General features: G+C 37.3%; 1 protein-coding gene across 1 annotated transcript; it reads left to right on the top strand.

The window, feature by feature from the left end:
* Window positions 1-7,112: 7,112 nt before the first annotated feature.
* Window positions 7,113-13,196, top strand: elovl7b (ELOVL fatty acid elongase 7b). Its single transcript, XM_067433610.1, has 8 exons — window positions 7,113-7,225; window positions 7,539-7,628; window positions 7,822-8,012; window positions 8,724-8,804; window positions 8,898-8,954; window positions 9,041-9,146; window positions 11,137-11,273; window positions 12,353-13,196. Exons 2-8 carry the CDS (start codon window positions 7,565-7,567, stop codon window positions 12,563-12,565), a joined length of 849 nt encoding a protein of 282 aa, XP_067289711.1. The 5' UTR covers window positions 7,113-7,225; window positions 7,539-7,564; the 3' UTR covers window positions 12,566-13,196.
* The last annotated feature ends 56 nt before the right edge of the window (window positions 13,197-13,252 follow it).

Raw genomic sequence — 13,252 nt, 5'->3', positions numbered from 1 at the left:
GTCATAACCACCTTTGTTTATTTTCAAGTGTTTTACTAGCTACCTTATATAATGCATTTTTTGTGCAAGGGCTTCTGTAAAGTACTTTACCACACATCAACATATGAAAGCTGCACAGCAATACACAGTATTTATTTATTTTAGTTTTTTATTTTACCACATACAGGTTAGATGATAAAAATGGATCATAAAACAGTCACATTACATTAAAAATATATAACAGTCATAACCTCTATCTGCATTGAAACAGTGGATTTAGTCCAGACATTATGCAGTTTATGAGCTCTAACCTTTACAGAATCTGGAGCCACCACTAATAAGACTAAAGACTTGAATGAAATGAAAGAAAATGTTATATTCTAAATTATTTTTTTAAAGAAAAACTACACGCCTTAGACACTACACTTTTGCTAGTTTAACGACAGGAAAGACGGTTGGCGTGCTCGGCACATGATCCAAAAGGGTCCCTCATCTCTTATACCCCTTTTCCACCAGAATGAACCGAGTGCTAGTTCAGAGCCCGTGCTAATGTGAGTTCTAAGTTGGTTCGACTTGAGAGCCTTTATGAACCGGTTTGGGTTTCCACATGTAGAGAGCCACCGCAGAGCTAGGTCTTACGTCACTGTATACGTCTCATCTTTCTCGCTAGCGTTTTAGCAATGCTAGCGAGGCAGCGGGAAATACAAACACACCAGGCTTGTTCGAGATGCATCGGCGCTGTGCTGACCGATCCGTGTATGATATTAAAACACCGCGTGAGCGATTCAAAAGCATAAGGAGTCGTTGGCGCTCGCTCTACTTTGATGTCATACGCAATCAGTCTGCACAGCGCGCGCCGATGCATCTCGAACAAGCCTTCCCTCAGTGGCTCATGGCTTTATGATCCTACATCAGCATTAAAACGCCGCAAATCCAACGCATTCGTGCAGCTCTCCATGATTTGTATAGACGGAGATTACAATCCAGCAGCTGTTAGCTTGATTAGCTGCTATTGAAAAAATGGCGGTCACAGGTTTGTGTTCATCTTGTTGATCACGGTAACGCCGCCCCCAGCCGGTGACGCAAGCGGTTCTTACTTCTAGCCCAGCAATGTTTTGGTGTTACTTAAGAACCACTTTTCCTGGCTCGGAGCTGGTGCTTTGGCTGTGGAAACACTAAGAACCGATTTGAAACTAGGCTCTGGCTCCGATTTAGCACCAGCACTGCCTTGGTGGAAAAGGGGTATTAATGAGCCATGGTTGTGTGTTTTACGTGCAATAAACCAATCAGAGTCTCATCTCCCTTTCCCTTTAAAAGGGTCAATGGTGGATTTGCTATATTTACATGCGAGCAGAAAAACTAAACGCTTCTCCTTTTATTTTTAATGTTGAAAAATGTGTGTGTTGCTGCACAATATTCTTCGCATTGCAGCGGGTGTATGATAAGTCCCATAATATGCATTCGCAAAACGTCATCACAAAAGTCGCATTTTTTAGTTTACACCATATCATTTTCAAAAGTTGTCTTTTTTCAGGCCCCCAAAACGCTGTTGTCGTGTAAATAAACGGCTAAAACACATAAAAAATGTTGAGTTTTGAGCTGAAAACAGTGTTATGTAAACAGCCCCTGAGACTAGAGTATGGTTGATAAATCTGGCTCCATCCTGACAGAGCTAGACTAGCCGGTTTCTCTGAGCAAAAAGACCAAACACTCAAGTTACTGTAATAACTTCATTCGGATGAGACCTTTACAATGGAATCCATACACACTATCACAACATTTTTTGTGTCGCTGTCATTTCTGAAGTGAACAAACTTGACGTGGCTTCTTGCGTTGAGCAATCTATAGTTTTTGGGAATAAAATGTTCTTGATGTCACATTTAACATGGTTCTGTCAGACACTTCATATAGAACTTTTTAGGGGTTAATTTAGTTTTTATTCATTTTTTTAATTATTATTAAAATTTATGAATGATAAATGAGCTTGTAAACATATTTGATCGCTAAAAAAAATTAAACATTACAATATTATGCTATTATTTAAGACATTTCTCCTTACATAGAACCGTTTTGCACCCTCAGGGGGGAAAAAGCTTCCACTGGGGCGGTACTTTTTCAAAAGGTACACTTTTGTACTTAAAGGGTGATTATTAGTACCTTAAAGGTATATATATTAGTACCTAAAAGGAATAAAAGTGTACATTTTTGTAAAGGTACTGCCCCAGTGACAGCATTTGTCACTTTTTCTGAGACTGTGGCATAAAGGGTTCTTTGAAGTTGAGTCAAGAACCATTTTTTGGGATTTCCGCCTGGATTTGGCCGACCCAAATTGAAAAGCTTCCCATACTCACATACAGTGGTCTAGGTTCAAAATTTTGGTGTCATTTTACAGGAAAACCTTTAAAGTTACATAAAACACTGCTAAAAGTGATAAACATGTAAGCCTATGTTGTCTAATGCCCCATTCACACGGGATTAGTATTATCTGGGGACCTCTGGTGATTTGTAATCATTGCAGAGAATGTCTGTGATCTTAATCCCGTGCGAATCGGCCATGTCTGGAATTTGTGAAGTAAAAATTCCCCCCGCAAATGACCTACCATATTTCGCCGCACACCGAGGTCCTGTGATAGTTGTAGTCCCGTGCGAATCGACATCTCTGTGATTTGGCCAGGATTAGGCGGATCGTATATCATTTTTCATGTATTTTTTTCTTCCTGTGAGCATTTCTATCTTTATCTGTCACGAAGAATAAAGTCTGCATTCATAATGCACACCGTTATGAATTCCCGTGCAGCTGCGCCCCGACGGATTATACTTTCACTTTAGAATGAGTATCAATTTGGGAGTAAACTGATTGAATGGTGTGTTTAATATTAACATCAATACTGTTCTTAATGAAAAACATAACAGAACAGTACAGTACAGTACAATGACAAGCATCTTCCGCCGTATATTGTCAGCTTCTCACTCGTGATGAATGAAATCTGACTCCTGCCGCTGGTCTGAGCTCAGTTCATGGCGTCTGTTCGCTAACTGAACGAAATTATGTTTATTTATTACTATAAAATAATCAAAACGATATGGATGCCTGTTTATGATTTCACACAGCTATATCTATAACGAAGTCTTGACATCATATCCGGGAGAAGTCAGTAAATTCGAGTAAAATCACAGGCTTTGCTTATCCCGTGCGAATGCGCCACGCAAAACTCAGATGTGAGGGAGTCATTTCTAAATCACAGATTTCCCTACACTGTAAAAAATTATTTAGAAAAAAAGTTACCTGGTTGCCTTATAATTTTGAGTTCATTGAAATTAAAATTTTGAGTTAATACAATGAAATTTTTTTTGAGATTCGACAACCTTTATTAAAAGATTATTAAAAGATTGTGTAAGCATATTGGGTAATTGTGTGTGTTTTATTTGTGATGACGCAGGAAACATACCAAATTGTGCTATTTTCATGATTTATCACATTTTTAATGTGGTTCAGATACAATAATATTCTGAGTTTCTATTTATTAAACAAATTTCCTTCATCGTATTAACTCAAATTTTTTAATTTCAATAAACTCAAAATAAAGGCAACCAGGTTACTTACTTTATTAAGATAAACTAACAAAAACCAACAATTTCTTTTTACAGTGTAGATAATACTAATCCTGTGCGAATAGTGCTTAAACTGTAATAACCCACCAAAAAAGTAGGCGCTTTTTGATTAGTATTTTTTAATAAATTCATTCTTGAAAATGTGTAACTCAGGCCCTGTGAGCTCTAGGACCCTGCAGACAGTTTGGGCTGCTTCCACTAAATTCCAGAAAATAGTGGAGAAAAAAAGTTTGTCTGTGTCATGTTGTATGGCAGATTTATTCAGATGGGTCTGAAGGGATGACCCCTGTTTTTCCCCCTCCTCCACAGACATTAAAAATTGAACGTATATATACATGGCAATGGCAATTTGTTCACGGTTGTCCATATAATGGCAGTGAATAGTGACCAGCATTATTAAAAAAATATGCAAAGGTATGATCCGATATTACACGTGTCAGATATCCCAAGTGTTCTGGAGGTATGCAATATGAAATTTAATGTGTTATTTAATGAAAATACTGAGCTTGGCCATTGATCTTCTGGGCTCGCATTCAAGAGACTCTATCAGCGCCACAATTTAACTCCGTCCCACCCAGAAAAACCCAGAAATCAAGATTAACAAAAATCCGACGTGTACGTTCCTCTCAGAGTTGAATATATCTGTTTTGTTCATCGAACAAGAAGTTATTGCGTTCACATTTGTCAACCGACTGTCATCAGACAAATTAAGTTCTGGTCCGGAGATATTCAACCCAGTAAAAAAAGGACACTGATACTTTATAGGGATTTCTCGTTGTATTTTGTGTCACACTTTTGTCACTTTTACCATCTCGATTTCTCACAACTGTGGCTCTAATAGTCTCACAAACGCACAGAAGACCAACGCCTAAGGTCAGGATTTTGATTAAATAATACATTCATTTTCCCCTAACACTTGGGGATATGCGACAATATGGCAATATAATACGACACGTGTCACATCGGATCATTCTGTCATACTTTTGCGTCTTTTCTCCATAAAAGAAAGGCATTAGAACAGCACCCCTGTGAGCAACTTATGGTTTGTTTTTTAATAGGGTGAACTATCCCTTTAAGAAGGTGAGACTTTACTCACAATGGCTTCATTTTTTATCTGAAAAAAAACAAAGAAAACAGATCAGTCTGGTCTGAAATGTTTGTCACGGCTCAGGTATGTTAAGGGATAGCTTATGTGTTGCTCAACGTTCAAAATCATGCTTATGTGTGCATTCTTAAAGATCTAAAACCAAATATGCATCCCTCAAAGGCTCATTAAAAGAATCTGCTCATTTGCATTTTGTTTCAAATTATAAATGCATCATTTAATGTCTCTTTTTTTGTTTTTGCTGTGCACATACAGCATGCAACTCAATTGAAAGGGCCAGTGCAATGAACACCGGTGATGCTCATTTTAACAAAACGTATTTACACGTGTGTGCACTTATGAAAGCTATAAATACAGGCAGTGTGTGAAATGCTGGGATCGATGGGCCTGTATTTTCATTTCCTTTCTCTGCTTAACATACACCCTTCTTTTTCCACCCATAACTTAGTTGTATTATTCACACCCAACTCTATGGCTGTGCTATTGTGCAGTAATGACTGTGAGAGCAACTGAACCCCTCTGCTCATTCAGGACGATTGTCTTCACTGATAGGGCGACCCAGCCCTGAAACTGAAACCAGTCCATAGGCCTATAGGGTGAATCACACACAAACATTTCACTCTAAAATCAAAAAATATATCAATAAGATAATGCAAATAAAGCCTATTTCTCCAACTACATCTCTTAATTCATTCCACAAATGTATTAACCCAATTGTTGGCCCAAAACTTTGGGGCTAAACAACCCAGCTTTTGTTAGTTTTGTAATCATCATATAAAATTACATTTTTAGTATTATTAGTAATTGTCTTTTAAGCTAATTCCAGGCTATCACATATTTATAATAAAAATTGGTCAAATTGGGGCGAAAGTTTTGGTCAAAAATGGACAAACCCACATGTTGGTTTTGGTTTTGTAGTCATCAAATTAAATTATACAGATGTTATAATTTTTGTATTATTAGTATCATGCTGTCTTTTAAGCTAATTCTAGTAGCCATCACATTTTTTGTGATAAAAATGGGTACAATTGGAGCATGTTGTCACAAAAGGTAAAATTTAAAAAAAATGTTTGTGTCAAATATGGAGAAACCCAACCCCAGGTTTAACAATTTTTTTTATTACATTTTTAACCCAATGGTTGGGTTTGTCCATATTTGACCAAAACTTTTTTTGTTTAGTTTACTGCAATATAACTTTTAAGCTAATATATAAAAATGCTGGGTTGTTTTATCCCAAGTTTTGGGTCAAATATTAACAAACCCAACTGTTGGGTTACATAAAAAAAATAAAAAATAAAAAAAAAACATGGGATAAAACAACCCAGCATTTTCATGTTTTCTAATTATCCTTAAAATATATATTATAATTTTAGGAGGCCTATTACTAGTAATTCTGCTAATTCTAGTAGCTATCACATTTTTGTAATAAAATTGGTACAATTGGGGAATGTTGTCACAAAATGTAAAATTAAAAAAAACAATTTGAGTTAAATATGAAGAAACCCAACCGTTAGTTTACATTTTTAAAGTACATTTTTTACCCAAAGGTTGGGTTTGTCCATATTTGACCCAAACGTGGGTTAAAACAACCCAGCATTTTTACAGTGTGCTTTGTAATCATTATATTAAATGATAAAGATATTAGTATTATTGGTATAATTCTGTCGTTTAAGCTAAATCTTTTTTTTATTTTTTATTTTTATAAAAAGAGTCAAATTGGGGCATTTTGTCACAAAAGGTCAATTTATTGGGTCAAACATGGACAAGCCCAACCATTGGTTTAAATTTGTTTTATTAAATTTTTAACCCAAGAGTTGTGTTTGTCAATATTTCACACGAATTTGGGATTAAACAACCCAGCATTTTTAAAGTGTTTTGTAATCATTATATTAAATTATACAGATATTATCATTTTAGTATCACATTTTTGTAATAATTAATGAGTCAGTTTGGGGCATGTTGTCACAAAAGGTCAACGTGTATCCTTTACACTGGTCAATAACACAACAGTAGCTGTTTTTAAACCTTTTTTCTTGACTTTAAGGTGTGTGTCTAGACAGAAATTGACCTTGAAGGATAAACCAAACTTGAGAAATACAGTGTGACTATAGCCCCGTTTTCTGTTGTTTCTGAGGAGTAACATACTTTCCCCCCCCTTATATTCACATTTAAAACAAAAGTCCGTATATTTACACGTCGTCCACCATTTCCACGTCGTTTTGAAGCCTTTTTCTGGGGTCAAAATAATGACACACACCTGCTGTTGACATTCGGTCCGCGTTCCGCTCATATTTTCATGCTCGCCACCATGGAAACGCCAATGAGCGGCCGCCTCAAAGTTTCGACCTACATTCCGGAAGTTTCATGGAACGGAATCTCCATATATGAATAATTATGGGCGGGGCCAGGGTTACAGGTTGTAGCTATAAGTACTGGAAGTTTATAGAAAGTCTTGCAATTGACACACCAGAACTGATTGGAGGAGGCGGAGGGAACGCGTGGAAGGAGCACGACATCGGGTTTTAAAAGGTTTGCATTTCTGTCCTAGGACTTTTAATAATATTTCCTGTTTAGGTTAACAGGGTGGTTTGAAAATATCTAGCGCTCTTTTATGAAGGCAAGATGGTTTTCACGCTAGTGAAATAGTTTCAGTATTAATTGCAATACTAAAATATTTGGAATCTACTGAGGTTTCATGTCCTTCCAGTTATGTTTGGGTGTGGGTTTATCTTTGGGAGTGGTGTGAGAGTTTTCGGAAACCCTTTATACATTTAAAGGTTTATCTTGCTTTTCAGGCACTAACAGACTCTATAGTTTAACTTAATCTCCTTATTTTCTCTAGAAGAGAAGCCTAAAGACTCCTTAGACATGGCTTTCAACACCCTGACCTCACGAGCCGTTCTTCTGTATGATCAGTGGCTTAAGGAAGCTGGTGAGTTTGCACTCTAATAAATGCTGGGTTAAAAACAACCCAATTTCTGGGTTTGTCCATTTTCAACCCAACTTGGGTTGTTTTTAACCAAGCATTTTTTTATTTTTTTATTTTTTATCATCAGCATCTTCCTCCTCCTCACGCATGACTGAGGTTTCTGGCTGGAAAATGATGTGTTTTGCATCTCTTGCAGATCCACGGACTGGTAACTGGCTGCTTATGGCCTCCCCGTTCCCTCAAACCATGATCATCGCAGGCTACATCTACTTCGTGACATCCCTGGGTCCTCGGCTGATGGAGAACCGCAAGCCCTTTGACCTCAAGCGTGTCATGATCGTCTATAACTTCAGCATTGTGGCGTTTTCCCTCTACATGATCTATGAGGTTTGTGAACGCTCTCTGTTGCATCATGCAAGCTTTCCTTTCTATTGTTGTTTTGTTTATCATCGGATTTTATGTCTCAAAACATTGGATGTTGTCACAGCAAATTTGTAGACGTGTGTGTGTGTGTGTGTGTGGAGGGGCTTATTTATATATAAAAGGTGGTGGGAGGGGGGTAAATGTGTGTTCATAACTCTGTAATTGATCATGTGCACATTTAGGATTTTAGTAACCGTTTAAATGATGTGGAAAAACATCATGATTTAAAAAACTTTGTTAAATATGAAGAAACCCAACCATTAGTTTACAATTTTTAACCCAATAGTTGGATTTGTCCATATTTGACCCAAACATGGGACAAAACAACCAAGTGTTCATGTTTTCTAACCATCCTTAAATTACATATTATAATTTTAGGAGGCCTATTATTAGTAATTCTGTATTTTAAGCCAGTTCTAGTAGCTATCACATTTTCGTAGTTTAAATGATGTGGAAATGTGTATTCATAACTGTATTTGCTCGTTTAGGCTCTTCGTAACTGTTAATGTATTGTATGTACCTGCCCAGTGACTACGGGTGGAAAATACCAATTTGCTTAAACCTGGTGCAATACATCTCCCCTTGCTATAAACAGGGTTAATGTTTTTTTTTTTTTTTTGTGTGCACTGTCCCTGTTCAAATAAAAGTAATAATAATATCAGTATCTCTTTGCAGTTTCTCATGTCTGGTTGGGCGAACGGATACACCTATAGGTGTGACCTCGTGGATTATTCCAGTTCTCCTCAGGCTCTCAGGGTATGTGAATGCATCACATTCCTGCATTTGTTTCTGTCTGATGACGCGTGGAACAGTTAGTCATTTCCTTTACCATCTCGTTTCCTTTTTTAGATGGCATGGACCTGCTGGTTGTACTACTTCTCCAAGTTCATAGAGATGCTTGATACTGTAAGTGCATTTCTTTTGCATTCAAAACATTATCTTTTTTTATGAAAGACAATTTCTAAACCTCTTTTGTTCCTTGGTTTTTGTAGATTTTCTTTGTCTTGAGGAAAAAGAACAGCCAGGTTACTTTCCTTCACGTCTACCATCACTCCATCATGCCCTTCACATGGTGGTTTGGGGTCAGATTTGCCGCAGGTAAAGTATTATACGATTGACACTTAAAGGATGTCACCTGAAAGTTAAAATTGTCATTTACCAAACCATAATGATGCAAAAAAAAACGTTTTTTTTTTTTTTTTTTTTTTTTTTTTTTTTTTTTAAATGAGGTTTCTGTCCCTCCATTGAAATTCAAGTTCACTTGGCTTCAGAAAGGTCATGTAGGCGTTGTAAAATTAATTAGTATGAGTCTTGTGAAGGGATATGCACTTTGAGATTCTTCGGAATGAAAAGTGCATTATAAATAAAATCTATTATTATTATTATTATTATTATATGATTGCGTTATATGCCGACCTGTGTTTAAACATGTGGATTGGTTTTTGTTTTTTAACAATGCCTTTATGATCTTTTGAGGTCTTAAGTTTTGGTTACCTGGACTGAAACCTTTCAGGCTTCATTAAACTGGTTTATACATTTCTGACTTCTGTACTTGCGCTATCCCAAATGTTTTGAAGAACGTTTAAATCCAGAAAAATAAGCAATTTTAACCAGGACACGGGCTGTCGACGACATCATACCTGCGTTTCCCTCGAGTTCTGCTCTTATTTTGTAGAAACTATGGAAACCCCAAAGCCGCTTTAATATCTGACGTGTTTTATTAGACCGGTGAGCAACTGTTTGTATAATTCATGGACAGAAAACGAATCCTTGTTATACAGCTCAACAGTCTTATTGTTTAAATCTGGTGTTCCTGATTTACTGCGCGCATCATGTTGACTTGTGCATATTCTTGTCTGCGACATAATAAAAGCTGTGAAATCAAGGCGTCATCAAGCCATGCCTTTGTTTTGAACTGAGCTGCGGTGAGAATTTACATTATGGGTAAGTCCTGGAAAACCCTTAAACAGCCATATTAATGAAAAGTGCTTGAATTATTGACAGGCAATATATGTGAAATTGGTGTTCAATTTTATGCCAAATTATCGCTGCGGCCCGTCTGCAATAGATATGGAGCCGTTTCGGTGGCTATGAACGTGATATTGCCCCTTAGAGATTTTTGGAAGCAAAAATATATTGTTTGATAAGTGAGATCTCTGATTGTAGCCCTTGAAGAGCAAAACATAGAAAATCCTAGAATTTAATTTTACAGTATCTGTACAAACCCTTCACTCAAATTAAAGGCACAATATGTAAATTTTCACTGCTAGAGGTCACTTATTCAAAACAAAGGCGTCGCCTGAAGCCTGATTTCGCAGAGCTTTTCTACCGTAGCACTGTTTTATCATATTACACATGAGTGTGTTAAAGTGATGTTATAATGCTACTCTGCGCTACCATGAGACACTTGTTCGCATCGCAGTGAGCGAGATCATATTAGACATGGTACTCGAAGAGTAAATGAAGAACCGGATTTAAACAAGACTGAGCTGGAGAGAAATTGTATTATTCCTTTATTTAACCTGGGGAAATCGTTTTGAGACTATCGTCTCTTTGTTTGACAGAAACGATGATTAGTTTCTGTCCATCAATGATCCAAACTGCTCACCGGTCTAATAAAACCGATCAGATATTAAAGCGGGTTTGGTGTTTTTATGAAATAAAACTGGAACACGAGAGTAACTCTGGTATGATGACATTGATAGGTGACGCACACAAGGTCCGTGACCTGGTCAAAATTGCTCATTTCTCTGTAATTAAACATTCTTGTAAACATTTGGGATAATGCAAATACACACAACAACAAAATGTTGTTCTAGCGGTTTGTGGATTTTTATTTATTTATTTTTTTATCCCAATATCTTCCATTGTGCCTATTTTATATAACCCCCCCCCCCCCCATATAATTAATATAGTAACCCATATGTATGTTTGTGACTTGTCAATGTTATGCAATATTAGTCTTCTGAAGATGAGCAACATTGCCAGCTTTTTTTGCCACCAGTTTTTGCTTTTTGAAGTCTTTTTTTTTAAAATTTTCGGTTTATTGACCGCTATTCAGTGCTAATGGTTTATTTGTCTTTCTCAGGTGGTCTGGGAACGTTCCATGCGCTGCTGAACTGCATTGTCCATGTCATCATGTACTCCTACTACGCTCTTTCTGCCATGGGACCCGCCTACCAGAAGTACCTGTGGTGGAAAAAGTACATGACCACCATCCAGCTGGTAAGTTCCCCCTTCACAAGCTTCTCTACACTAAAAAAATAAATAAAATAAAAATTCATGTCTCCAATTGAAAATTTTCAAGTGAGTGATCGCATCTAAATTTTTCAGTTGGCCAAATTGAATTTCTGTGACTTAAGGGGATAGTTCCAAAAAAGTGATGTTTATCTGCTGACCCCCTGTGCAGCCAACATGTTTGTTCTGTAGCAACTCCAACCATTGCAGTATAATGCATGTAAATGTATTTTGTTTTTTAAATGAGAGCCACTGAGAGTAAAACGCATTCATGCAAATCTATATTCAATCCTGTGGCTCGTGATGATACATTGATGTCTGAAAACAGGAAAAGATTGGTGTCTGTAAAGCCCCTTTCGCACTGCACGTCAGACCCGCAATATTCCCGGAACATTGCCGGGTCGCCTTCTGTGTGAAAGCAACCACGTCCCGGCATTGATTACCGAATTGAACCCGGGTCGGGTTTTCATGAACCCTGATGCAAACCTGGTGCAATCAGAAATGTGTACATAGATGCCTCGTTCAACTGATTGAGACAAATCAGGCATATATTATATAAATAAATAATATTAATCTCTATCTATGATCGTGCCGGGTTTTGAACACCTTCAATGGAAGTACTGACGAGTGGGAACACTTAGATTTGTTTGCGGAGGTAAAAAAATAAGTGCTGTTGGGTTTCTCGCAGAAACCGATCGTTTCCTGTTTTAAGACATCAATGTATCATCACGAGCCACAGGATTTAATATAGATTTTAGATAATGGGTTTTTTACTCTCATAGTGGCTCTCATAGAAAGCACCCCATTGACATGCAATATACAGCAACGGTTGGAGTTATAAATCTTCATTTGTGTTCTCCTGAAGAAACAAACACACCTACATGTTGGATGCACTGGGGTCAGCAGATAAACATCATTCTCATTTTTGGGTGAACTAACCCTTTAAACCGCATAATTTTTAGATGTGATCAGTCACGAGAATTTTCAATCGGAGACTTGATTTATTTTTTTACAGTGTACCCACCCCTAGTGTCTCTGTCTCTAAACTGGTTGCCCGTTCTGTTCAGGTTCAGTTTGTGCTGATCACGGCTCACATCGGCCAGTTTTTCTTCATGAAGGACTGTCCCTACCAGTTCCCCGTCTTCCTGTACGTCATCGGCCTCTATGGCCTGATCTTCCTGATCCTGTTCCTCCACTTTTACTATCACGCCTACACCAAAGGCAAGCGGCTTCCCAAAGTACTGCAGAATGGGAACTACCTTCTCAAGAAATCTGAGTGATCTTTCCCTTTGGCCAGCTAATAGTGACGCTCCTGAACTGTTAAGTGGGAATAATCCTTTTTATTTCATGCATTCATGTTCCACTCCCCTGTTTTATGTTAAAACTAATGTGGAATACAGCCACCTTATCACTGGATTTAAGACTTCCGAAATTGCACACTGGTGTTTTTGTTTTTATACTAGCGATTCTGTCCTCGTTTTTGTTGTCTTTCACTTAAGGCTTTGAAATGAGTATGGGGTGGGAAGTACAGTATTTATGTCCTAATTTACTTGTAAATATTGAAATTCTCAGCTTTGGAATATGATTGAACTGCTGGCCAAATATGATGAGCTTATGAGAGCAAAGGTGAATTGACGTTTGTTGCCAAAAGGGTTTTTGAAGGTTGTAACTGAATGAGCCTGATGCCCTTTGACCCCTTGAGGAACTTGACTGATCTACCTGGCTGTGCTCGAACCTGGTTGCTGCAGAAGTGACATCATCTGAAGTGATTGTTTATGCTGTGTGATTTTATTTATTCTTTATTTAATGTTGATGTTTTCTTAATGTGATCTTTTAAAAAAAAAAATGAACTCGATCTTTAGGTATTACCCATTATGCTTTTATAATCTTCTGATCGGCGCTGAAGAAATGTAAGACCAAAACAATATCAAGATTGTTCCGGTCTTTTTACAATTTTGTGAAAGATT

The sequence above is a fragment of the Pseudorasbora parva genome, chromosome 23 (assembly GCF_024679245.1).
Source record: "Pseudorasbora parva isolate DD20220531a chromosome 23, ASM2467924v1, whole genome shotgun sequence".
Taxonomy (NCBI): domain Eukaryota; kingdom Metazoa; phylum Chordata; class Actinopteri; order Cypriniformes; family Gobionidae; genus Pseudorasbora; species Pseudorasbora parva.
The sequence above is the reverse complement of the archived record's forward strand: the minus strand, read 5'-3'. Positions and strand labels throughout refer to the sequence as shown.